General features: G+C 40.5%; 1 protein-coding gene across 2 annotated transcripts; it reads right to left on the reverse strand.

Annotated features, from left to right (window-relative positions):
- Positions 1-407: 407 nt before the first annotated feature.
- neurl1b (neuralized E3 ubiquitin protein ligase 1B) lies at positions 408-27,425 on the reverse strand. 2 transcript variants are annotated; one of them, XM_035669765.1, is made up of 6 exons: positions 27,226-27,425; positions 6,439-6,683; positions 6,017-6,350; positions 3,531-4,271; positions 2,578-2,703; positions 408-1,485 (listed from the first exon to the last, which is right to left on the reverse strand). In XM_035669765.1, exons 1-6 carry the CDS (start codon positions 27,317-27,319, stop codon positions 1,238-1,240), a joined length of 1,788 nt encoding a protein of 595 aa, XP_035525658.1. In that variant the 5' UTR covers positions 27,320-27,425; the 3' UTR covers positions 408-1,237. The 2 variants fall into 2 exon arrangements, with proteins under 2 accessions (XP_035525658.1, XP_035525659.1); XM_035669766.1 differs by lacking the exon at positions 27,226-27,425 and adding an exon at positions 11,712-11,983.

Below are 27,425 nucleotides of genomic sequence, written 5' to 3' on the forward strand. Positions count from 1 at the left end.
CTGGAGTGAAGTAAGATCTCCACCCCATCTGCTCTTTTCACAGCAGACATTTTGACAAGGCACAGGGGTAATTAATTATATGTTTTTAATATTAGAAACAACTATATTCCCATGAGCTAGTCCCCAGTGTCCTCATATTGTGCACATTGGCTCACTGGTATGGCTTACCAGGACACTTAATGGAACTGAGCCACTGTTAATAAAATGTGTATCACCTGTGTTTATCGTGCTAACAAGTCAAAATGTCTGCTGTGAAAAACGTCTTTGGCCTAGCTATACAGGCTATATGCAGTTAAAAAATATAGAAAAAGCCTCTAAAAAAGATTTAATTTTCCATAACTTTACAGTTATGACGTAGATTTATATTCCATGTATGTAATCATCAATGCATGTCAATGCTTAAAAGTCTCATCTCAACGTCAATTTAGTAGTAGTATCAGCAATAAAATATAAAAACTTATAGTACACATTCAATTATCTTTAAATTATTTAAAGTGAACCTTCAGTGTTGACGGTTGTATCAGTTTTATTAGTGAAACTACACACATTTTTTATCACACTTATCCACTTTTATTAATCTCTCAATGTGCAAAACCAGATTCTTCAATTTGAACTAACCAAACATACTTTTCTCAAAGCACGCCACTGAACACACTTACCATACATTTACATCATTCCACTTACTACTAAAACCTTTATATCTGTGTGCCTTTTTCACCATAAGCTTTCAGTACTGTACATTGAAAATATGGCTGGGATTATTAGCATAATTACTTGGACACACAATGTGACAAAAATCTAAGGCACTAGAAGTCATAGACTACGGTCCACATATTATGCTGAAGCACACATAGATCTAGGACAATGAGGGTAAAGACAAAATATCCACAGCAGGCTTTTTCTGCTCAGCAAACAGGCTAGATGTGACATAAGAGACATCACATGAAAAATACAAAACAGGAGCACATGATTCATTTCTTGTCTGTTAGCCAAAATATAGGAGCTTGTGTATGCAGTCTTTGTATTATGTAAGAGGAGCTTCATCACAGTTCTGTGTATGAAGAGCCTAGTCTTTCTGCAGAAATTATTTACCCATACAAAATGGAAATATAGGCACAAGTATGTCCTGGTGTGGCTAATCTCCAGGCCAAGATCCGTGTCCAGCCAGGCCTGAGAAGGGGGTCACAGGTGGCATCCAGCAGTGGAAGTCACAGCACCTGTTTAAGCATCTGGACCATCATGGCCGATATGTTTTGATAACATCTTTGATGGGCCTCCTGCATATTGGACAGCATGCATTGATCTGTCTCTTCAGCTTCAGCCCACAGTCGTTGCACAGACACATGTGTCCACAGGTGTAGATGACAGTGTCCACCTCCTGGTCGAAGCAAATGGTGCATTCTCCATTTTTTCCAGCAGGGGGCAGTTCTGAGGCAGTGAAAGTGGGAGAGACGGGAGGACTGAGAGGGGAGCTGGGAGCAGTCACTAGAGGAAAAAGAAAAAAACATGTAGGTCTTGGTCAGACATGGATGCACGGATACAGATAACTCTTGTTATTGTCACTGTTGTGGGAAGTGTATGAATACTGTTGTTTTTATATTCTATTCTTTATTCTCTCTTATATTATATTATTTATTGTTTATCTGTGTTTTGGAGGGTGTTGGTGGCAAAATACACATATTCATGTTAGAATCTGATCTTTGATAAGTTATTTAAAGGACACAGTGTGTAAGATTTAGTGGAATCTAGTGTTGAAGCTGCAGACTGCAACCATTTGAACACAGCTCAGCCTTCCACGTGTATAGAAGAAATTATGGTGGCGCAAAGGTCAGTATCTAGAGCCAGTGTCTGGTTTATCCGTTCTGGGCTATTGTAGTAACATGGCGGTTCAACAAGGCAGCCTACGTAGACCTGCTCCCTCTGTAGATAAAAATACCTTACCATAAACATACCTATGAATATTACATTCCATTTCTGCCAATAGATCATCATAAATGTTACATACTGGTCTTTTAAACATAACAAACACAGTATGTTCTAGGGCTGAAACTTATTATTATTTTCACAATCAATCTGCTGATTATTTTCTTGATTAATTCTCGTTTCATATAACATCAGTAAAAATGTTAAAAATGTCCATCACAATTTCCTGGAGCTAAAGGACAGATGATTAGCCCACAATCCAAAATCCAAATATATTCAATTCATTACAGTACACAGTACTACAATAAAGACAACAGCAAATGTTCACATTTGAGAAGCTGAAACAGGGATTTTCGACTTATAAGACTTAAGGTCTGATCGAATAATAAAATAATTGCGAATTAATTTTCTGTCGGTTGACTAATCGATTAATTCAGTAATCATTGCAGCTCTAGGATGTACCAAATCATGGAAGTATATCTTTAACAATGTGAATATGTCATATAAGAAAGCAAAACAAAACATTGTTTTCCATGTCTGCAGTATTGTGGAGTCTAACAGAGGGGCCAAACCTGTACACCGTAGGAGCCTCCCTGCTGTGACCTTGTGAAGGTTTCCATATACAATGTAGCAGTATGCGTGATGACAACCTACCGAGAGAGGATTCAGAGGCAGAGGAGGATCTGTTGACACTGAACGCAAGGTCTGAGTCACTGTCATCTGGACTGCTGCTCTGGGAAGTGCTTGGGGATGTGGAGGGAGGACTGGACTGCAGTGTTCCTGTGTCACAAAGATAAACACATGAACAAACCCCAGATAATTAGACTCATGTAAAGCCTTTAAACGTATGCATTTAGACAAAGTGTATATATTTTAGTTGGTATCATTTCAATACAGCGTCTTTGAACTGTTTGAGTGTAACGCTAGAGTCTAAGGTGTTACGCTGACTGGCCCTAACCAGTCAGATTAGATATACATATTTGCATCACTTGAACTTTCATGGAGTGATTTTCTTCTAGTTAGTTCTGTATGAGGATAATATTGTTGGATCAGAAGCTGGTGAAACTGGGGTCTGAGATGATGGGAGTTTGTGTGGGAGTAGTGGGACTAGGACAGATAGGTCACAGCTCTAAGCTGAACAGAAACATGCAGACATAAAGTACTCAACTGCATTCCTCTAGTCTGGGAAAAAAAATAATTGCAGGGGCTGCCTAGACGCAAGAATAGACTGATGATAACTGAAGAGTCCTGTTTGGGCATTTATCAGTTTGACATTTGGGGAAATATGCCAATTAGCTTTTTTCCGGCAAGTTGAATGAGACCATTGATACCATTTTCATTTCTGTCTGTTAAATATGAAGCTACAAACAGTTAGCTTAGCTTAGCACAAAGACTGGAAATAGTAGTAATCTACTAGCATGGCTCTGTCTTCTGGCTGTGTGGCAACTGCACAGAGCCAAGAAATAGTCTGGCACACAACCCCCAGTCTTTGTGCTAAGCTACGCTACTGTAGCCTTATATATAATGGACAAATATAAGTGTGGTATGAATCTAATCATGGACGAGAAAGTGAATAATTCCACAAAAAGTGTAAGAATTCACATTACCTAGTATCCTGAGTCTGTTGACAGCGCCATGCAGGGTGAAAAAGGCCCACAGGACCTGAGAGGAGTCCACACAGAGCAGCCTGCCACGTCCCACTCCATTCACCCCGTGTTGCACCTCTCCGTTGGGCAGCAGACTGAAGCTGAGCACGTCTCCAGAGCAAGGCATTGGGAAGCCCCGGTGAACCACCCAATACTCTTTGCGGTCCAGGAGAACCTCGGGGTCTGCAGGCAAGTCCCCGGCGTGAAGACTAGCTGGGTCACAGGATGTTAACCCAAACAACAGTGCCCCAAAGTAGGGCAAGCCTAGGTGGCCGACTTCCACATACAAAGTCTCACCCACATGCAGAGGCCGGTCACTGAACACCAGAGTCCGACTGCTGTCCAGAAAGTGTATGCAGGCAGCAGAGCGATCTGCAGAGAGTATTACATCAGAGCCACGGATCAGGTGAAAGTGCAAGTCATTGTCCAGTGGGGAAGGAAGGCCCCGGACGACCCTCGGAACACTGAACCCAGTGGAAGCAGATGAGGATGGGGTAGAGGAGGAAGAGGTGGAGGAGCAGCAGGGGATGAGCTGAGTGTAATTATTGAGCTGGAGGTTGGCCATCTTGGCAGCAGCAGCCTGGTTGTTCTCCAGTTGATTGTTGCTGTAATTGGCTGAGTCGTGGCTACTCTGGGGCAGATAGGCACTCAGACGGGCCGCACTCAGGCAGCTGGATCCCACACTCTCAGCAAACGTGCTTTCTGCGGTGGAGAATATGGACAAACAATTACTTGACTTGGACATAGTGTGTCGTATGATCTGTCCAAAGTCAGCTCAGGTCACTTCCCTTCTTTCTACTATGTCTGAGGAAAAGCAATGAGGGCTGAGATCTTATCTGCATGTGTCAGTGCAGCCTCTTTTGCTCTGCAGTATGTGCACTGCTGTTTATATAGGCACATCTTGGGCTGCCGTTAACAAGTAATATAGAGTAATCTGCTGATTATTTTCTCAAATAACTGATTGATTGTTAATACAACTTGAAAAATTACAATAACCTAGAGCTTAAGGTGATGTCTGTAAATGTTTTGTAAAAGTATAAACAATTAATGAATAATCAAAGTAGTTTTCAATTACATTTGTGTCAATTGACTAATCGATGAATTGACTAATGGTTGAAGCTCCAGTATATTAGAATGTCTAATAAATTATTTGGTTTTTGTATGCTTCCTATGTGTGGTATGGTACACATATTTCTATGAAGATGATACAAAAAGAAAGAAACTGTCAACTTCTTGACTACTATGGACATTTATGAGACATTTTTTAACATTTGTCATTAACGTATTGACTGTATAGCACTACTATTTTGCTATTTAATACTTTTTTCCCACTGCGACTGACAGCAAGCAGATGAGATATACAAGATAAAACATGTCTCTTGGTAACCACTAGGAGAGCTAGAATGAGCTTCTACACTGAGAGCACTTTGCATGTTGCTCTTGTTGTAACGTTTGTTGCGGAGTTAAAAAAAGTTTTGAAACCAAATAAGCTGTGTTGGCCGGCTGTTTATTTGACAGTCACCAGTGTATTTACCTCTTTGCTCCATTTCTTCATTAAGCTAAGCTCTCTTAACTGCCATGCTTCATGCAGTTCATAATACAGCTGGGTTTCTGTGTGTATGAGGGGCTGATATAAACAAGTCTGGCGCTTGTAGTCCCCCTTTGACTTATGATACATTCCTTTATTACTATTTCTAGTGATGCTGGAGCAGTTGAGTGCACTGGCCCCTCACCAAAGCTCCTGGGATCTGCCGCATTGACCAAACATGGCCATAGCTCCTGTCAGACTGAAGATAAACACACCCAGTGAGTACGAGAGGGAACCACAGGGGAGAGGGTGATGGAAGAGGAAGAAATTGACAAAGCGCGGGAAAGTGACAGTAAGAGAGCGTTAAAGGAAAGGCCTGTAAAGCGGTTAGGAGTGTGAGGTTCAGGATAAATTGAGAGCTATGGTCCAGATCCTGTTTATCTCTGTATGTTGTGGTTCTGGTTTTCTAGACAAACTAGTTTTGTCACACAGATAGTGGATCATTGAGTGACTGCCAGACCCTACTACCTACTCCTCCTACTATATTGGCCTCTGCTGCTGAAGAGTTTCATTGCACAGCTGCTCTCTGAACTCTCAGTAAGCTGCTTAAATTAGCTGTGAATGTGTTGACACTATAAAAATAAGTTTGTGAGGTTTCAGGGTTGTCAAAGCCATGGTCAAAATACGTGGCTTTCTAGCTGGCGCTAGAAATGATCCATTAGTCAATACTTTATTGGATATATATGAATAGTAATGATGGATTGTGTACAGACTCATGACCAGTCAGTTGTGAAATGTGTTCCTCTCACTTCCCTTTTGAATATGAGTCAGCTTCTGCTTGACTCTTTTGACTGCAATCATTAAATAAGTATTTTATAGGTGTGTTTTCACAAAGTAAACAACATAATAAAATGCTTACCGAGCAGTGTGACCTCCTGAGTGATGCCATAGATATCTATGATGGCCCAGAGTGGACAGCCGATGCTCAGCCCACAGTGGAAGAGGATGGGCTCTCCTTCATTAATGCTGTAGAACACTCTTCCATGGCGATCGGCCCAGAATGACAACACGTTGTCCTTCAAAGCCAGTCTCTCAGGCAGAGCTTTGGCCCAGTAGCCCGGACGTGTCACCAGGTCTGGGCAAGCGTACTTGGGGATATCTGTAGTGACCAATTCACTGGGGTCCAAACTGGTGAAACCAAAGCGCAGAGCTCCACTCCAGCCAGTGTGCACACCACTTAGGCGCAGGCGAACCTGAATGATAACATTAATTAAAGGTTAACTTGTATTTTTTACATCTACAACATCTACCTGTTAAAAATAGAGTGAATTGAAAACAAACCTTCTCATAGAGGTGGACAGGCCTGTGGCTGAAGGTGATGCCATTACAGAAGCTGTTCTTGCGCGTGGCGCGACGAAGCTGCCCATCCAGCCTGATATTCTTGCCTTTGGCATGGGGGTGAAAACGGGGTGACTCGACACTGATGCTGACCGGAGGAGCAGACGTTCGTCTCTCCACAGCTGCCCCATTGTTGGGCAGGGTGTAGTACTGCCTGTTGGCCACCGGGCGTGATTGCAGAGTTGCATCTGTGGGTACAAAAATATCAGAAAGAATGACATCAATGATTCAACCTGATCAACCCAATTAGAGAACAACGTGGCATGTCAACAGCAGTTCTGCTTTTATGTGGCACAGGTCAAAAAAGCAACTGGAACCAGCTGTTGGAAAAAGAGGCGAACGTATCAGCACACAATAATTTGCTTGCAAGTGGTCCATGGCAGTTGGTTTAGAGGGCAGAGGCCAGTTATGTAAAGGAGCCCACAGTCTCACACATTTCCTTTCCCACACTGACACTCTGAAGCCTCTCTGCTCCCCTTAACAAGTACATTAAATAGTCTCTTTTAGCATGTAACCCACATTTACAGTATAAAAAGGCAAACTGTCCCAAATCAGTCTTCTTACCACATCCATATGGGACATTTATATCACAGAAATAAAACAAGGTCAATTTAGACAAAACCCATGTGCATATATCACTGGGAAACATAAAAAGGTCATTTAGCTTATGTAAAATCAATATAGATTTGAACTCTGCTAATATTAGCACCATCACAGGAGGGAGAAAACATAACAAAAAAAGTATATAAAGACGACAACAGACGCGATAAGTCTTCCTCTTATTTATGGGCTACACACCCTTGGCCTACAGCATAAACAAACCCTGAATATCCCCTTTCATTCCTTCACGGTTATCTTCAAAAGTGGAGAATGAATCACACAGTGTCTCGTCAGTAAAGAAATACCCAAATAAAAGGCTCAATCTTTAATCTCATCTTCACAGGAGTCAATGTCCTGCTTGGGAATTTATTCATGAGCATCAAAAAACAAATTAACAAGATCCGAAATAGAACAAGACAAACTGAACATGGGATGAAATGAGACTTGAATTGTTTGGGTTTAATAAATAAAATTAAAGCTGTAGATGAGTGTTTATGGTATAGACTGGCTGGAATCCAGTATTCAAAGGGAGGTGGTGTTTCTTTTCTCCTCCAGGGCCACAGAGTGATTACATTTCTGTTTAAAATTCACTGTGATCTAGTGTAAAGACAATAACTCAGTGAAATGTTCCACAGTACATTTCCTAAATTAGACATTATCACTGATTATATTCTAAACTATGAAGCAGCAGCAAGAACATCTGTAACATCTCAAATGATGTGCCTCTTTCCTTTCTACTCCAGGAATTTGGCTTTTGAGGGAGTAAAATATACTTTGGTATAGTGTATGGAGTACAGCATGTTGAGGGTTAGCCGATAGGTCTGAGGCTCAACTTCCTCACTGACAGAGTGATGTACTGGGACTCTGCCGTTAAAGGACCTACAAAGACTGATATAGACACTAGCCATTATTAGATGAAAAGCATAGCACAACAGGTCACACAAAAAGGGACAGCTCACTGTCAATGTTCGTGCCTCTCATGTATTAACATTACATTCAAGTCACAGAGCTAAGCATTCGAGTTTACCGAAAAATAAATCCCGGGCGATCTCTGAAAATCCCAGAGAGTCATTTATCAACACTTACCTCTGTTCCAAAAGTATTTTCAAAACCCTTAAAAACTCATAAAACCATCTGGATGAAAAGCATTTCCATCGGCAGCACGACAAAAAAAGATCTTTAACCATTTCCTCAGTTGCAACTCTGTTTCCTAATTCAAACAAAGATAGAGCATTTTATCTTTGCTTACTTTTACAACGTGAACCAAACTTAAAGATGGAGTTTTGTTTTTGTTTGCATGAGGACACACATGTCCATACAGGTGGTGGTTTCTGTGATCTACAGGTGCGCAAAACAAAAATGCAGCATTGTGCCAACAAAGGCAGTGATGAAGAGGACTGCTTGCAAGTAAACATGCATGCAAATAATGTAAAAAGTTTTAAAATGCTCAAAAATTCAAGACATTCAAGGCATTTGTTAGACCTCAAGCATACATTAAGTTCTGGTGAATAACACTGCATGTAAATATGACTTTTGGTTGTTTACAAGAAAACTCCACAGGGTACCTTTAAAGAATTTTGCATACACTTAAATATTTGTCTATAATGATGTTACCTTGTATTCAATTTCAAACAAGATAACGCTTCAATATTTTTCTATTGTTGCACAGAGGAAGCAACTACATGTATGTAATTTCCAGCTTCCTGTACAGGAAATAATAGTCATAGCTTGAGAAACAGGTCTAAAATATTTTTTTATTGTGGAACTAAGGCAATACCAGATGGTTAAAAGAGTTAAAAGAGAGGATTCTGGAAATAGTGTTGGTAAATTACCTATTGGGTTATTTAAAGATTACCGGGTATTTAATTTTTGCTAAATTGGATGCTTATCTTGAGTCCAATGTAATGTTAACAGTACTCTGCGGAATTGTCAGGAAATCCTTGTTATTAATGACAGCAGTGGCCATTATGTGAACTACGTCAGCATTGCTCATGCGCGTACTTGCACTTTGTAAAACAGTGAACACGCTTGGTCGAGGACTGAACACAGCCTCCGACGAAGGCCAGTTTGACAACAGAATGCAGTACCAAGCGGCTCTGACCAAGACTCCGACTCCAGCATCAACAAAAACACGGTGTGTTGAAGCAGAAGAGGTGCAAGAGGACAGTCGGGCATCAGTCGGTGCCCACCTCTGGAGACCTAAGCGGGGGTTACAGTTACGAAATGGAAAAAAACCTTTACATAGAAATGAGTCCACAGAAAGTCGTGCAAGGCTCTTGTTTTTTAAATTTACATTAGAATTCTTTCACAAATTGACAATACAACGTGATTAATGCATGTAAGTTGCTTCACATCATATATTTAATGGCACAAACTGGGGCTAAGTCACTGTCAGTGGTGGATAGCTACTCAAAAACAGGTTGATATTGGACTCTGGGTCTAAAATGAACATCCACTAAGTCAGTCATGTCAGTAAATTTGGGGTTTGTCCGGAAAATTCATTAATTAATTAATTGGATGGCCATTAAATCATTTGGAATCACGGCATACTGCCAGGTTTAAATTGCTGTATTTTCTATGTGTACCGACTGTGACTTTTGTGATCCTTGCTGTCCACCATACCATATCGTGACGTCCTCAGATCAAACCAGCTTACCAGCATTTAGGCTCTCAACACAATGACTATCTTTTGGCCGTAATATGCATCTGTGTTACATGTTATTAGAGATGCGGTGACACACATCCGGGGGTTAAGCCTCCAAAGAGAAAACATGAAGACGAAGAGAAAGGTCACAGATGTCTGCGTTTTTGACAGGGTCGGCGTCTGGATGATGCAGGGGCCTCGAGATCCTAGCTAAAATATAAAGCTCAAAACCAGACAATGCAGGTTTTTGGCTGGTAAAACTATTTTTGGCAGGTACATTTTCTCAGTTTACCTGTCATTGGTAGATTGGCCAAAAAGTGAATTTTGATCTGCTACCACATGTGGTTCAATTACTCTTAGAGACCAGTTAGTAATGGGAATGGTAGCTCCCTATTTTTCTCATAATGAAAGAAAAAGCACAAATAAATACAATCATAAGACTCCACAAGACACACTGCCATGCCAAAGCTTTTTGAAATGTAAAACTGATTATGTGCATTCGTCAGAGTTATCTTTGGCCACAAGATGATCAGGCTCTCTATTCTCTCATAACTCTAGGCTCTAGTGTTCATCATACTGTAACTCATTCACTGAGCAAAACATGAGCCTCTAGAAGAATTTCAGGGTCTGTTTTGTTACATCTTTTCAATGATGCCACTTGATCCTCTGTTCACAGCTAGCATTATGGCCTGTTTTATTATAATGCATAATTAAACCTACTTGCTAATATAGTCTGCACATCTCTAATATAGACCCTAAGTGTAAGTGCAGATATTCTATGAATTCCATGTTAATCAAAACCATACAGTGCAAGCAATAGGACCCAAGCTGCTCCTGCTCCTCTGTGACTAACTGTTCTCAGTCCAAAGCCTACGTCAGCTGGCTCTGGTGGCAGTAACCACATCATTTAGCCGCCGAGTGGGTCTGTTGGGGGCGTGGGACTGTGACAGACATTAAATCAAAGTGATATGGGGAACTGATTATCAAGTAATGCGCTTTAGGTGTCATGACAAAGTGGCCTCAGAAAGTGATAGTCTGAGAGCTCATAATGACAGCTTTATGCAAAAAAAACTGGGGCTGACAATCAAGTCTCATACAGGCATAATTCCCTGGCAATCACTTGAGATTGTACTTTATATAAGACAGCTTAGATATTTGGGATAATGGCAGAATTTTACCCGGCAGCATCATTGTACGTTTAAAGTATGGTCCCATTCTTAAGTGTTTGTTAAGTTTCTACTTAGAAAGTGAAGACTGTAGTTATTTATGATTTTCCTATCCTATTTTCTTATGGACCTCTTATGTGTGCTCATGTTGTTTGTTTTGTTTTGTGAGTCTTGGCTGCTGCAATATCCCACTAAATAACTATCTATCTATCTATCTATCATGTATGATATAATCATTCCTGTCTGAAATAAAAGACTCAAGCATTATATATATAGCAAGTGACACAAAATGGGCTAAAAGAAAGCAGTACGTAATTGTTATTTACCACAGTATGGTGCCACTCAAAAAGCAGAAACTGAGAAACTAGAACAATACTTAATATAAAAGCTAAAAAATCTAACTAGTGCGTTTATTAGGATAGGATCTCTGGCAATAGTTACAACGGAGCTTTCCTGAAGGACTGTTGTTGATGATGGTCCTCCTTACGTTGTGATGATCATCAACTAGTCAAATTCTCGCCCTTCATCTGCCTACTATCTGTGCCTTAAATAAGGCTACATCACTGATTATAATGTGCAAAAAGTGCATTCTCAGAGCAAGGCGGCTGCAGGAGCGCTTGTTTGGAATCGCTCCCTGGGAATCACGCTCAGCTCCCCCCGTGATGGGAAGCGCGTCTCAACGCAAGTATAGAAGAATCAGGACTAGCCATGTGTATCTTTGGCTATCAGGCTGTTTCCACACAGACACCGCTTTGCGTGAGTGCATTACAAGCCCGGTGAATGACACATTTAATATCAAGCCTCACCTATTAAAGGTTTAGGTGTCGTATTCCCCATTATATCCAGAAATCCCTCGCACCGGCTGACAAGTTAATTCCGATTGCAGTGTTTCTCTGTCCATCCGTGTATCCTCGGTCTGATGAGTATCTGCTTGGAACCAGTTCAATCTGAGTATCAGCGCCTTCAAAATGTGCTGTATCTCCCCGCTGAAGCATGAACACGCTCTTCTTAATGTCAACCCCAAGCCGCTGCGACAGGCAGACACCTCCAACTGGCGCACAGCAGCCCCCTCCTTTCTTTAGTATAGGCTCCCCTCTGCACGACTTTAAAGATACAGTAAGCAGAGATCCCCCCCCCCCCCCCCCCCNNGATCCCCCCCCCCCTCAAGAGCATCAAAGAGCATCTGAATAATTCATTTAATTATTCACTCAAAGCCTGTGATGAAGGCTAATGAGTGTGTAGCCTATAGGACAAACATCATGCTTGAAGTGGATGTGTAATCTAAAAGGAAGGCAGTTATTCAGCACATTTGCATATAGAGGGGTCAGGCAGACAGCGTGCTGCAAACTCTGATAGCAATTAAAATTATTACAGGATCATTGATCATGGTTGTTTCAAAAAATCATCCTGTGTCATCCTGTAGGAGTTAAACTGAATAAAGACATTGACAAGATTATTGATCCTTGGTGTCAGATTTTTTTTAAAAGGACACAGATCCATCATGAGGAGGTAATTAACACTTAATTAATCACGTATTAATATGCTGGACAAACAGACACTTTTGATAAAAGTCCAAACCCATATGAGGAAATCCCCTTTTTTCCCCACCCTATCCTCTGCCCTCCCACAGCCTTGACTGCTGGGCTTCTCTCAAGCTGTTTCCTGTCTTCTGGACCACAGCGCTCTCTGAGGAGCCATGGCCTGTAGGGTTTGTAGACCGTGAGTGAAGGGAGTGCCGGGCCAGCATATCTCCCATAGTGGAGAAGAGAGGCCTGAGGCACTACACAGCAGCTGTGTGTCAAATATTCTCAACAAAGCATGCCGGTTAAGAAACAAAAATGCATGAAAATGTAGATGTGTGCAAATTATTATTCTTTGATGTCAATGCATGATTGGAATTGTGACTAATTGGAAGGCAGAACTAAGGTTTTTTACTGCTTTGTGTATGCAGGTTGACCACACTGACATAATCCATATCGCATCCATTTCACAGAAGAAAAGTGCTTTCGGGCATATACATATTATTCAGTATGAGGACAAACAAGCCTCGTGAGAGATGGCGATTGGGTGAAGGCAGACTGGAACTAAATATAACTCAAAGACAAAAGCATTTGTTTCTCCTCAATGCTGTTTGTTTTAGCAGGATATGGTGGCTCCTTATTTGCCGTGGGTGAATGGTGTTTGGGGTGAAGCAAAGCAGAAGTGAAATTCCCCCCACACCCTTAGAAAGAAAGATCAGCTATGGCAAAGGGGATTAACACAGGAAGTGAATAAGAGGCTGCAATGGAGTCTGCAATCAAGCTTTCCCCGTAAACACAACAGAGCTGCAGTAACAAGTGCTGCTTCCCCCTGATGCTTGCTTTACTGCCTGAGTGCAAACTATGGGGTGTTAATGAAAGCATAATGATTGCTGGGCTGAATTGATTCCAAAGGCGGGGAACAGTACTTTCAGGATCATTTTCAGCAGAATCATTTAAGACACCGTAGGATGCCTGCAGAAATATACAAAGACAAAAACAGTACAAAGACATCTTAAATGAATAGTTTGATATTTTGGGAAATATGCTACTTTGAGACGGTCCCCCAAGGAGAACGACAGCATGAATTGTTTCAGTAAATGTCTGAAAACGACATCTGTTTAGGTTTAAGTGACAAAGCCCTCGAGTGGTTGTAGTAATTATATCAGGAGCAAAGGAGGAAGTCAGGTGACGGTATTGTAGCGTGATTAAGTCCTTGTAGGGAGGAGTACAGGGCGGAGTGGTGTGTCAACAGAACATCAGACCTTAAAGGTCCAGTGTGTAGCATTCAGGAGGATCTATTGGCAGAAATGGAATATAATATTAATAGATATGTTTTCATTAGAGTATAATCAACTGAATATAGGAATTGTTGTTTTCGTGTTTATCTATAAACGCTGTGGATCACCTTTAATAGATGCCGCCATGTTGAACCGCCATGTTTATACAGTAGCCCAGAATGGACCAGTCAAAAACTGGTAGTAGGTAGGGACTGTCACGTTTTTCGCGAGTTTAATGGCCACAGTAGTTTCTCCTACACACTTCACAGCTTGTTCTCATTCCCAGGTCACCACATACCGATGTGAGTGGTCTTCAGTTAATTGCAATCTGTACTAAGTCCTACACAGTATAACAGGAGACTGTTGAACCCATGGCTACTGCATCAAATACTCAACCTTGGTACATGGGGCGCCATCTCTACCAGGTGAGCTATCTGGGCTTAAAAGCATGACGATCATTCCATACATTAACATGTTCACTATTGTAACCGTGACAGTGAAGCTCCTCTAACCTTAACCAGTCCCACCAGGAAGATGCCATCACAATAATTAACGCAAATTAAACCAATCCCCGTGAATTCTGTGGGACTTTTGTCCAAACAGCTTCTTCTACAAATTTGATCAATCATTGTAGTTTTCCATGCAAAACGCGGAGTGTTCATCATCATCAAACTCCCTCCCTTGTTTCTAGTCAGGAAGATGCAGACCCTACACACGTGAACGTCTCACATTTACCCTCAGAATCCTGAGCCTTTTTGGTAACGTTACTTGGAAAGTTTCAAACAATGCAGTTTTATGCATTGGAACAAGTTGCCTTCAATTTTTAATTAAAGACCACCCAATCAATTTGTACCTATTTTTGGTAATTTTCACTTTCTTCCACAATTTCATTACAGATAAAATGCCTAAAAACACTGTAGCATGCATCTATTTTGTTTTAGAAAAGCTGCCATGAACTCAGCCATTTTAGGCTGCAACAATCCCACAAAAAGCCAGCAGAATCCTGGAGGGCCTGCTTAACTCATTTTAACCCAAACCACGATCTTCCCTCAACCTAACCAGGTTACTTTTGTGCCTACACCTAACCAAACCTCAACCGCAGAGTTGTTTTTAAAATAAAAGACATTTATTTTCATTAATTTGTAACAGATTTGAAAGGCACAGACAAATGGCAACCTTGTGGTGATAATGAGACTTTGGAATTGACTGTCTAAGATATATGGGCATATTGTTACCTTTGGACAGAGCCAGCCTAGCTGTTTCCCCTTATTTCCAGTCATTCTGTTAAGCTAAACTAACTGCTAGCTGACTGTAGCTTCATACCATAGAGACATGAGAGTGGTATTGATCCTCTCTTTGCAAGAAAGTGACTAAGCCTATCACCCCAAATGAATAGATATAAATGTGAATGAATAATAGATAATTTAGTGCTTAAACAATAGTAAAATCTAAAATGTACTACAGCACTCAGAGATGGACTATGAGCATGCACCCTTGATAGACTTTATATAGGCCTACTTCTCTGACATGCAGTGAGAACTCAGTACATTCAGAAAGTGTGCGGACAGTGAATGTTAAATAAAATGCATTAGTTGAGAGAGCGTGTCGGCAGTGCCCTCATACTCAGTCAAAAGCCTAAATTACAACCCGGCATCACCCTCAGCCCTGACCCCTGGACACTGTTAACACAGATATGTCAGTCTGATTGCTCTGATAGAAGCAAAGACGCTTTTGGAAGTTGATGTGGGAACCAACAGAGAAAGAGCCTACATTTTTGGTTTGACCACCCATGTAGAAACAGAAACTTTATTTCAAGTCATGTCTCTTCACTTTTCTACTGCAGTGCAGAGCCATACATTCTGGCAAGAATTTGGTGTGAATAGTTAGTGTGATGTGTGAAAACGATTGGTCCAGAGTTGTGATTTACACCAAGAAAAGTAGGTGAAGGACATACAGTACAGCCCACTGTAAGAAAGCTGCATCTATTTTAATTTAATTGGATGCAAACGGGAATGCTCTGCTCTAAAATGAACCTTAATGCATACTGTCCCCCTTTTGGGTATCAAGCATCTGTGATGCAGCAATCTCACGAGGGCCCTTACGAATAAAGTTATTTCCAGAGAAGGAGGGCAGACATGCCTCGTTTGCTCAAGGAAACTTGGCCCACAGCAATGTGACTGCTGCCATGCAGAGCAGCGCAGTGACTGGTCTTTGGACAGCAAAGTGTTACATTTGCAGTATTTTAATTCTCTGTAAAGACTCAAAAGCAGTGTAGAAATGCTGAGCAGATGGCTGTTTGGGAAGGTTTGTATGTGGTGGTCTCAGTATCAGGGGAGGGCTGCTGTCCAAACCCCAACCACTGATCTAATGGATGAAGTGAGTCATACCCACCTTCAATGTGAACACAACCATCTCCATCAAACACACATGGGCCAGCACAATGAGCCACATTCATACAACAATGTTTTTCTGGTCACCACTTTCTGTTCAAGCAGTTTTCTACTACAGTGCATCACATCTGTTTTCAATGTGTGCTTCTGTCTTTTCATTAGGTCAATGCTTAACAGGCCATTGGAGTCAAGCACCTGCTTTTTAAAAACACAGAAGTATTACCAAAGCCATTGTATCAGTATAAAGTCCCTCATGTAGATGATGACCCATACTGAGTAGAAAACTTTTCTTTTTCTTTTTTAATCAAAGCAATGGTGCAGCATTGGTCTTTAATTGGAGCCATTTTAGAGGGAGTTCTTGCCATGTGTTCGGTACCCTCACAGATTGTTCTAATTTCCCAAATCCTCAGATCATGAGACTGAATGCTGTGGCAGTCTTGAGCAGACAATGTGCATGCATGCTTGGTTTCACTTCTGCAATTTCAGATTTGAGTAAATTAGAAACACCACTACGAAGTGAATCACTGGCAAGTGGGAAAACAAAGCACTGCAGCTGGTATGAAGACTGCACAGTAATTCAGTAAATTGACAATTGGTGTATAACTTTCTACTCATGTTCACTCTATAATTAATTTACCTTTTTTTTAGTGCTTTGGGTTGTTTGCAGAAAACTATTTAAATACTTAATTACTCATTAAGAACAGCAAGCAGAGAACTGCTAAAAATATGAAGAAATGCTCTCGTTGCAAACAGCCTTTCAGACCATCCCACCACTCCTCAACCGGTGTAGTCAGTACCTCTTTCAGTCGCAGAACATTTCACAATATGTTATAATGCTGTAATACTATACATGAGGAAGAACCAACTTCCTGTTTTCAAAAACAAAAAACTCAAGGTCAAGGTTTACTAGATTTTTCTTCAACTTTCAACCACATCCCATGGTGATCCTCAGTGGATGGAGCTGGAACTCAGTTGCTCCGTAGAATTGAGGTAACTGAGCCACCGACACATGACATGTGGTGGAAAGGTCTTGAAAAAGCTAGTAAGTGGATGAGTTTGAATTTTTTATGCAACATTTTGTCAATAAGGTCAATAATCAATTCTTTCTGTAACTCATTTACACCTAAAAAGCATAAGCAAAGTGAAGATTGCCTGCGTTTAATCATCCTTCAAGAATTCATTCTAATCTTTTAAAACATTAACAACTTGTCTGTGACTGATTCACCACAGCGCAAAGATGAATCACTTTTTCCTGTTGGTAGGCAGGCTGTCAGTATTCATCTAAAAGCCATACCATGACTGGTTGCACGACTGGCTGTTACAGGCAAGCAGTACTTTAGATTCCTTGCTGAGTTGATTTTAGGCCTCATGCTTTATGAGTTATTGTTCAAAATGTTAGGTTACACAATATAGGGCTGCTTTAAAGCAAGCCATGTAAGTTTTATTATGGTTTGATTTCCAGGTCACGCAGCTGTCTAATTAGTTTCATTCCTGTTTTATTTGTTTATTGAGTATAAACCCTATAGTTAGATGTTGGCAGCATACCGTAGTTACGCAACATTTCTCATCTTTTTTTTAGATTGTCAAAAGCAAATAGTGACAGGAAACATGGGACAAAATTCCCAGCAAGAATTGAAGAGGGGGTTTTGTGTCCATGTGGCACACGTCCATAGTGATGTTATAATGGTAATGATAATGGACAGACATATTGACTGTGATATGAGGAATTTCCTGGTTCATTTTCCATTGAAGGAGTCTAAATCATGACATTACGTAACATGTCAGCCCCTGACATTAAATGACCCCTGCTACTCTAATACAATGGAAACAGTCAGGGGGTGGCATTGAAATAACGTTTTATGCGAACGTCATTACAGCTGTTTTTGAGCATTTTAAAGTATACTTAACAGTCCGTAAATCAATGTTGCACTTTGCTATGAAGGCCTAATTTTTTTAGTTTGTAGTAGTGGAACATGAAACAGTGGCATGGCTCCACCAAAATGTTGTTTTAGGCCTCTCTGTCAGTGGGAGACATGCTAAAAATGGCCTTTCAATGCATTTAACCAGATGCACGGACAGTGTTCTTCCTCCATCTGTTCTATTGTCTCAGTGTTCTCTGAGATGAGGAGCGGATGCACCACCAAAGGAGATGCAGGAAATACTCTTGGCCCATAACAACACAGCCAACAACTTCTTCTAGGCTGTTACATAGTGGCTTCAGACACAAATGCAGCTTAAGATTATGGTAAATGAAAATGAAGGTATCGCCTGACGTGTAGTCCATCATTTTCCTATTGTTTTATAAGATGGAGAAATCAATCTTCATATTTGTCATCCAAAAGGACAAACATTGTTCCACACAAGAATTCAATCTTCATTTGTTCCTTTCTCTTTCATCATCTTTCATTTTAACAGCGACTACACGGTAGTGTGCTCGATGTGGTGGAACATTTGCAGAGTTATACAAGGCCCATCAGGAACAGAAAGGTCTTACGGGTGTCGATGTCAAGGTCTTTGTCGTCTTTAACATGACTCCACACAAACAGCAGCAGCCCTGCTCAAGACGGCCTGTCAGACGCACTCCAGAAATAGACATTCTGGTCGAGCATTAAAATTTACAAGGTAAAGCTATATATTTTTAATCATTCTTCACGAACGGATAAAAATAAAAGTGAGTCTTGTAAAGGAGGTAGGGGTATATAATGCTAAATAAGGAGAGGTGTGTGTAAATATGGAAGGAGTTTTATGTTGGTGTGTGTATAACAGTATAAATGTGTGCTTTTGTGGGATAATATTATAAAAAGGGATGGATGTTGTTGACCCACAGCGTTTCACTGCTGCACCACAGTTGTAAAAAAGTCTTGTGCCATATTCACATTAATTCTGTCAGGCGTACAGGGGGAAAAGCAGTGAATTCTTGTGGTATATATTAAACAACAAACCTATAGTTAAGAAGATCCCAATTAAACCTGTTAACATCATTAGAATTTATGACAAAGTTCAAAAGGAAATCGCTTCCCAAGCAATTTAAGGCTAGTCAGAATTTGCCTTCAGGCTCCCAAAACCTCTAAATTGCTTCACTCTCAAATATTCGGGAGAAAAGAATCCAAGATCTCATTAGAGAAACACAAGTGGTTTTTGGGAAGTGCTGAGCAGCCCAGTTTGGGGATTTTCAGCTAAAACCATTTAAACATTTTAATCAATTTCTTTATGTTGCTCCCCTTTCATGTGTCATCATGTAATATAATTTCTCACTTGAGCTAAGGCTGGGGTTTCTTAAAGTTAATGTTCCTGAGAAGTGGAAATGAGTTTTCAGTCCTTACTGTACTGCGAACTGTATTATAGTGTAAGGGCGAGAAGTGTGTGCTTTCTTTTTTTTAATATGTACACTGCTAGACACACAGAAGCAATTAAGGAGCAGTAAACAGTCAACCAACATACACATCATTTTTTTGTGAAGTATTTCCACTGTAAACCTCATATTACAATATGGATTAACTATTCTAACAATAAAAAGACACACAATATAAACAAGATATACAACTTAATTTGGTGCTTTTCCAAAATCAAGTATTAACAGATCTGAATATTTCCTACATGTTGCTAGAGGTAACAATGTTTACACACAGCCGGCGCCCATGGTGATGTAAACCTTGACCGCGAGGGGCTTAGCGACCCAATGAAGGCCCTGGGGTTGTGACACGAAATACTTTTGCTATTATTACCCTGTGCAGTCACTCAGTAAGCTAAAAAAGACATCTAAGCCCACTTTCAACAGCAAGCTTAGACAAAATCTCGGTTTGAGAATACATTCCAATGTTTCCTTGAAGTGAAAGTTCAACAACAACAGCCAGCAGCTGTCATATTATATACTGACCATTAGTGCGTGCTCGTTTTGTCTCACAGTCCCAAAGGAAAGGGCATGTCGGGATAGCAGAGAGTTGCAGGTACTATGTTACATAATAGCATATTTCCTTCCAAATCTCTTTCCATTCAAGAGTAGCCAGAGCCACTAAGACAGACTTGAGCTGAATGTATTGTAGCCTACTGCTACTCTGACTATCCTGTCTAATGTTTTTCTACCAGTTGCCACTTTTCTGCCCCTCTCTGAACGACACACAGGCTGTCCAGCTCCAAATTCTCCATAGAAAGCGGAAAAAAATCTTACTACACAAACAGTACAGGTCTGCACATGGAAGTTACTTTGTTGCTCTTCCAGAATTCATTGCATCTTCACCCTTCATCATTATCAAAATAATGTAACTCTCTTTTGTTTCCCCTTATGGCTGACGATAGATGCTTATTTTTTTACAGTCTCTGTACTCTAACCATGGCTCACATCCCAAAACAGATCCCCAGATCAAAAACAAATTTACTTGTACACAAGCTAAAACAGAGGCAGTAACACAAAGCAGTTTCTGTTCTCCACTGGACCATGCATCACTATGAAGGACATATAATTGACACTTGGTGGGACAAAATTCAAGCCTCTCCCTCCAGAGCTCTGGATGCATGAGTCACTCATGTCAACTGTCATAAAAGACATTTAAACCACTAGCAGCAGTGTACCAGTACGTCCGGTAATAATGTGCTGTGCTTTGGGTGTCAAGGGCAATTTCAAGGCCTGCAGCTCTCTTTGCTTAGGCTTTAATGGCGACATTGGCTGACTTCATGTAGCATGCCAACAATCATGTCCTTGGACTTGAGCAGGGAAGCCACACTGGGGTTTAATTAGCTGACAAGATCTCACTCACATGTTTGCTAGTTTTGTTGTCTTTTGTTGTCTTTGGACAAGTTTTCACCACTTTAAAAAAAAACTTTCAAATTTACCTGTCAGCTTATGTCTACAGTCTTGCCAGCATTGTATCCAAAATGCCTGTGTTGTTTCCTTTCCAACTTCCATGTCCTTAGCTTCTGTCCTTTTGCCCTTAAGCATCCTTTTCCCACAACTATTTCAGAAAATAAAGTAATAACATGAAATCAAAGCGATATTAGTTGTTTCTGCACTAATGGTCTGGAGCTGAGGCATGCTCCCTGCCTCGCTGCTGGCTCAGGTGGGCGTAGGTAATTAGAGAGCAGGTCCTGTTATTCTAGGTCTCCAGGGAAACAGCTGCCATCCATCCCCAGTTCCCATGGTGCAGCTTGAAGCTGAGGTGTGTACCGACTCCTACCACTCTGTTCTGGACGGATGCCCTTCACTGAGCTCATAGAAGCTTCCTTCTTTCCTGCTACCTGAGGTATCTCTTCAGGATCACTGATCACCGTCACAATTCTGGCAGTGTGAGAGTGAGGCGTAAAGGAAGAGCCAATCATCATTCATTTTCAAATGAAACCAAATCGCGTGCATTTCTTCTCTCTTTTTAAGGATTCAGCTCAAATATAAGTCTTCAGTAAAAAGGCTTCCCTTCTTTACTTCCTGATATTATTACTGCCATTGATAAAGATTGATGTCCCTGACAGAGGGAGAAAATGAGCTGTGTTCCCGTCTAATTATTAGATTTCCAGACTATGAATCTGAAAAAAATAAATGATGTACATGGAGAAACAACTCTTCTTCACGACGGACTTTCAGCCCTGTGGCTGCAAAGGGGCCTGGAAGCAGAGACAGTTCGGCAGCAAAGGACCAGGCTCCCTCTGTTTTCTTATGATTGAGATCAGCTTGTTTGGCTGACCCAGTTCAACTGGAGTCCAACACCAGAATAAACATAACTGTATATTTTATCAAAGGAAGGAATGGGACATTCATAATTTTTGAGAATCACCAAGAGGATTAATGAGGTTGATGAACTTCAATGACAAATCCCACAGTGCTAGTCTGATTCCTTAAAAGTAAATGTGAAATCATTCAAAGAATAAACATACTCAACATATTCAACACCATATCCACCCAAAACTTGTAACTCAGTCACTTCTATGTTATAGTGCTAGGCAATACCGGAATACCAGTTTTAATTTCCTGTATGAGCTGAAACAACTGCTTTAACTCATTTGTTTCTAGTGACATTTAGGAAATATCTCTTTGAATACTTAAATACTTTGAATATTTTATAGTGTTTAATCAACTGAGAAAACAAAGTTGCTGACATATCTTTATGTGCCTTCATATATATATATATATTTAAGTTGTAATGTATTACTGACAGTAGAAAAAGTAACTGCAAACTACAATAAAATACAGTGATATACTGTGAAACCAAAACAATCTTAAAAAATACTGTGATGCAAATGTTTGATCATACAGCCCAACACTACTTTTGCATGAATGTTTGTGTGCAATGGCTGTATACTTTTATAAAGACAGTTAAATTAAATTAAAAAAATGATCTGCCTGGAATAATACATGTGTTTTTGATATGGTTGCTCCAAGAAAAAAGGTCAATTACCATGTTAAGAATTATTACAATCACATTTCCTCCTTCTCCATCTAGTCTATGAATAATGCAAGTTTCATACCTGGACCATGGTTGGCTTCAAAAAATATTATGATGTCCCACAATCATACATGTAAGTACACGCCTTAAACAAAATGTTTTAGGTGAGAACACAGAAACTTTCCTTCTTCAGCAGGTGAATGTTAAACCAGCCGTCTAGTGTCAAACTGCACGTCCATCATTCGTCACACTGAAGGCCAAACACCCAAGTAAAGTAACAATGAGCAACGCACTTTTTTGAGCTGAGAGACACTTTAATCTAAGGCCTTAGATGAGTAGTTTGCCGGTAAGTGACATCAAATGTAACTGATAATTTCTGTGCTGTCAGATTCTAGCAAACTTGGAATGTGTTGGATTGGACACTATCCGCTATCTGGAGGCTCACTCCATAGAGGGCCCGCATACCAGACATCAAAGACAACTGGGAGACATGGAAGGGCATGAGCCAATGGGAACTCTGTAAGCTGATCTCATGTTCGGGACACTCTGATATGTTACAATGTACAGTATGCAGCGAATATGTTCAAACAGGTAAACAACTAGGCCCAGCAACAGGTAGGGATTACAGCTCTGAAATAATTCATCGATGAGATGAAAGACAAAGCTGTGGGCGCCATAAACACCCCGCTGCATAACCCTCGCGTTTGATTTGAAGGGGGGGGGGAAACATCGGGGTCAATTTCACAGACACTCGGTTCACCTTTAACACGTCTACGCTGCTGAGTGCTTCCGCCCATCTGTGCCCCTTTTCCCGTTCTCCATGTCCCTCTGCTGCCATTAAGTCAACAACCACCATCCAAGCCCTTTGTGTTAACCCCTGTCTCCCCTTCGAACATGAGTCTGTAAGCCTTTATTTATCTTACTCATTATTTTCTTTCCCTCTCCTTAAAGCTAATCTTGCCTCCTTCCCATTCCCTGGCCCCTCTTCCTCTCTCCCTTGCTCTCTTGTCATGACATTGGCCTGTGACACGTGTGGGAAACTTCTGCGGGGCCCCAGCTTCGGACAGGACACCGATATACTGAGAGTGCTGGGTGACGGGGCTATTTTGGGAACTTAAATATGAGAACTTCCTTTCCTAAAGTGTATCTATATCCCAAAGGATTATTAACAACAAGAAGTAATACAGAGGCAAAAATGCAGCACGTCCATTATCACTTCTAGCACAGCTTCTCCTGCTCTTTCTCTCTGTGTTTGAATCAAGGGGATACGATAAGACTGAGCTCCTGAATAGCGGCCGCTACCAAATCTAAAGGTTAAAGAAACAGTGAACGTGGCTCTCACTTTGTCAGCAAATGTTTTTCAATCTCTATAATAGCATTTTCAGGTGCTTCCACACATTAGGCCGAGTTTTATTGGGGGGGGCATCCGGCTCACAGTTCTAGGGACGCCCAAACTCTCTCCCCTGTTTGGAAGTGGGGAGACAAGACAAGGAGCACAACAGAGAGGAAACGTTATTGAACTGGAACTTCAGAGGGGGAAGCTGAGATTGCGATAAGGAAATCTGGGGTGCCAGCCTTTAAGCTGCAAACAGATCAGGTTGGATCAGATGAGTGACTGAACGGCTTTTCTCCACAGTTAATGGAAGATAGAGAGTGATTTAACTGCACTGCATTGTAAGCTGTACTGAATATAGAGCTGGGTTTAGCTAAACTAAATGACCTCAGTAAAATAAGTACTGAAACTATTAGTCAGCAAAATGAATTAGCAACTATTTGGATAATCAATGAATTTTTATTAGTAATGTATTATGCAAAAATGCTAAACATTTGTTGATTTCAGCTTTATATAAATGTAACTTGAAAATATTAACTTAATCTTGAGTTATTTAAAGTCTCACTCCCTCATGAATATGTTTTTCTTCTTGTTCCTACAGCTGGATGTTTGAGCTTCTCTGTGCAGAATGATGTATGTGCAGAGTTTGACACAGGAAGGATATTTTCACATTCATCTGGTGAAAGTGGAAAGTTTCTTTGTGCTCACTGAAAATCTGATTTTAAGGAGCCGTGCCTACGAGCATGATTTGTGATAATTATAAATAGTTTGGAAGTTCATCCTGGACCAGTTTGCAACTCATACCAGTGTGATGTAGAAACTGGAGGCCAGCAGTGCACAGACACTGAGAATGGGCTTTACAGTGTAGTAGGAAACATCTTGAGTCCAGCAGGAAAACTTTAGAAATTAACAAATGTTACATATTCATAGATTTTAATGTGGAAATTATGCTTTTGCAAAGAAACACACAAGACACACATGATTTTTCCACGCAGACTGTTTGTACACGTCTTAATATATGTACGGAGAGGATCTTTAAAGATTTACCCATAATAAAAATTATAATAATTATAGGATTACACAAGATCACTAAGAATGAAATTGCTCAATAGTCAAAATTATCCTCAGCTGCAATGAGAAGAAAGGCTGAAAGACTTCCATTATCAGTTCATAAAATTTAAATAAACTCCCCACGAGTAAATATAATTGTGGTAATAGGTAATATATATCCAGTGAATATTGCTGACAAAATGATGTCTCATTTTCTTCCTCTTTTGTCTCTCTCGCTCTCTTTCACAGGCACACTTACACACACGCACACTGTCTTAAATAATTAAGACGGTGCTGAATGTTTAACTGCCTCCCCTTATGCCACCCGAGGGCTTTATCACATGTGAGAGAAACAGCCTAGGTCGTCCTCACACTCGCACACACACCCTTATTTTGCTTCACACGCATACAGATGTGCATTGCTAGATACCTTACACAGCATGCAACCTGAGAGGCAGTCATGATGATGGATCCTTGTGTAACTGATCAAATCTGACCTGAAATTCTATACTCTGCTTTCTCTGCGACTAACACTCTCATCCTCCTTCGAAAAAAAACACTCATCCTGTCTGATGGTATCAGGTCTTCCTCTACTGACATCACGGTTGAAGGAGTGAGTGCCAGACTACACCGATACGGAGCTGTGGTCGACTCTTCAAAGGCAGGCCCTGCTGTAGCTTCAAATATAGGAGCAGACCATGGCGGACATTACACAACCACACCTGTTGCTTGAGGCGGCAAGACATAAGCAACCACTTCCTCTGAACCACTGAGTAAACATGTGTTAATAACACTGTAGCTTCACAGAATGTGAGTTTACATTTGGACAATAGATGTTTGAATAGAAACGTTGATCCAATACAGGGGGGACAATGAAGAAAGATGTAGATTAGCTTGCCTACAATAACCCAGTGAACTCATCCTCAGAGTCAGATCATGAAGTCCTGAGCTCTCTGGCTGCCCCGACTTTGTGATATCAATGTAATATAGTGGCGCCCCCTAGTGATGCATACTGGGATGTGTGAAGAACGACTTCCTTCACACATTTACACATTTAGAGAGTGAAGGAAAATGTAACACCAGAGTGATCATTACAAATAGGGAATGTGTGAGACTCATTTTCAATATGTGTCGCTGAAGTTCCCTTAAGCAACACATTGACAATTAACAGATCCAGGGTCTGAAAAGTGATTTTCCCTTGAGGAGCGACACTGTATCACACTAAATGTGTTGTTTTTGTTTGGTGTTAAACATGATAAACAGCTGTCAACAATATATTTGGCTTACAGTAAGAACAAGGCAGCATTCAAGAAAAAGAAGAGCTCCATTGCAGTCAGGACAGAGACGTCAACTCCCCTGAGCTCCATGGATCAGAAAGTAATTGACTAACTACTGTCTGATTTTTTTTTTTTTTTTTTTTTACCACACTACAACTTTTTATATGAATTTCTAAGTTACTGGATTTATTTATGAACAAGAACAACAATGTGGATAAACAGAGGCATACATAAATAGGGTAAAAAGGAAGTCGCAGATAGTAAGGGATTGTCCAAAGGTTTGAAAACATACTGAAACTATTTGCTTTCTTTTCTTCTACATTACCCTGGTTCTTGTCCAGTGACTTCATTTTCTATTCTCACAACCGTCTCGTCTTTTTCCCATCGCCCCACAAGGGTATGGGAAAGCTATGACATCACCAGAGGCCTCTGTGAACCTCTCACGGGGCTCAATACGGCAATGAATGAGCGACAGGCATTTCCTGTCTGTTTAAAACAACAAATAACAAAGTTTAATTAACATCAGATGTGGTAAGACAGCTCAGACACTGGTCTTGGGTCAGAAAGTTGAGCAATAAAAATTGGCCCTCCACGACGGTACCAAGTGTATGACGTGATAGTAGCGGTGATAAGATGTGTAACATGTCAGAAATTAAAACATATCATTTTCTTGCCTTTTTTTTAACAGATGGAGCTCAGCAATAAACCCACAATAAAGATATAACTGTAGGTTAATAGGTTAAATAATTATTTTAGCCATTAAAGTATTTAAATATAGCCTACAGTAAGTCTGGGAAAGGTCAGAAAATTATTATAATAATGGCATTTATGATTTTAATGAGGTTTAGTGTAACCTTAGTAAATAAGTGTTCTCAAATCTCATTTCATGGAATAAATGAGGTTTCACTGTTATGTTTCCAGTATCCCAATAGCTAGGTGCTAGTGTACACCAAGTAAATGCACTCATGGACCTGCTAACTATTTTTTATTTTATTTTCTTGTTTTAAACATTTAACAGCCTATAATATTTAACTGTGACACAATAGACAGTCAAGTCACAAAGAAAACAAGAGCTGTGAAACAAATGAAGAGTCAGTCTTACCCTCTGTGCTGCTGTTAGGTTTCCTTTCTTTGTTGGGAAGAGACACATTGTGCAAACCAAAGGGAATGCACAGGTTTGACTGGTTATTCCCCATGTTGTTCCCCCACAGACAAAACACTGTCTACTTAATAAAAAGTTAAACTCTAAGAAGGTGTCCTGGTGGTCTAGTCTCTTCCTGCTGGTGGTCCTCGGGTTGGTGT

The sequence above is a fragment of the Morone saxatilis genome, unplaced genomic scaffold (assembly GCF_004916995.1).
Source record: "Morone saxatilis isolate NCDOM2014 unplaced genomic scaffold, NCSU_SB_2.0 Contig22, whole genome shotgun sequence".
In the NCBI taxonomy this organism is placed as follows: Eukaryota; Metazoa; Chordata; class Actinopteri; family Moronidae; genus Morone; species Morone saxatilis.

Excerpts from the sequence above, each read along its gene's own strand:
- neurl1b (XM_035669765.1), bottom strand. The coding sequence starts at position 27,319 with ATGGGGAATAACCAGTCAAACCTGTGCATTCCCTTTGGTTTGCACAAT. Across the intron at positions 6,351-6,438 it reads CTGTCCACCTCTATGAGAAG|GTTCGCCTGCGCCTAAGTGG; the intron begins GTTTGTTTTCAA and ends GTTATCATTCAG. Across the intron at positions 1,486-2,577 it reads TGCCTCTGAATCCTCTCTCG|TGACTGCTCCCAGCTCCCCT; the intron begins GTAGGTTGTCAT and ends TTTTTCCTCTAG.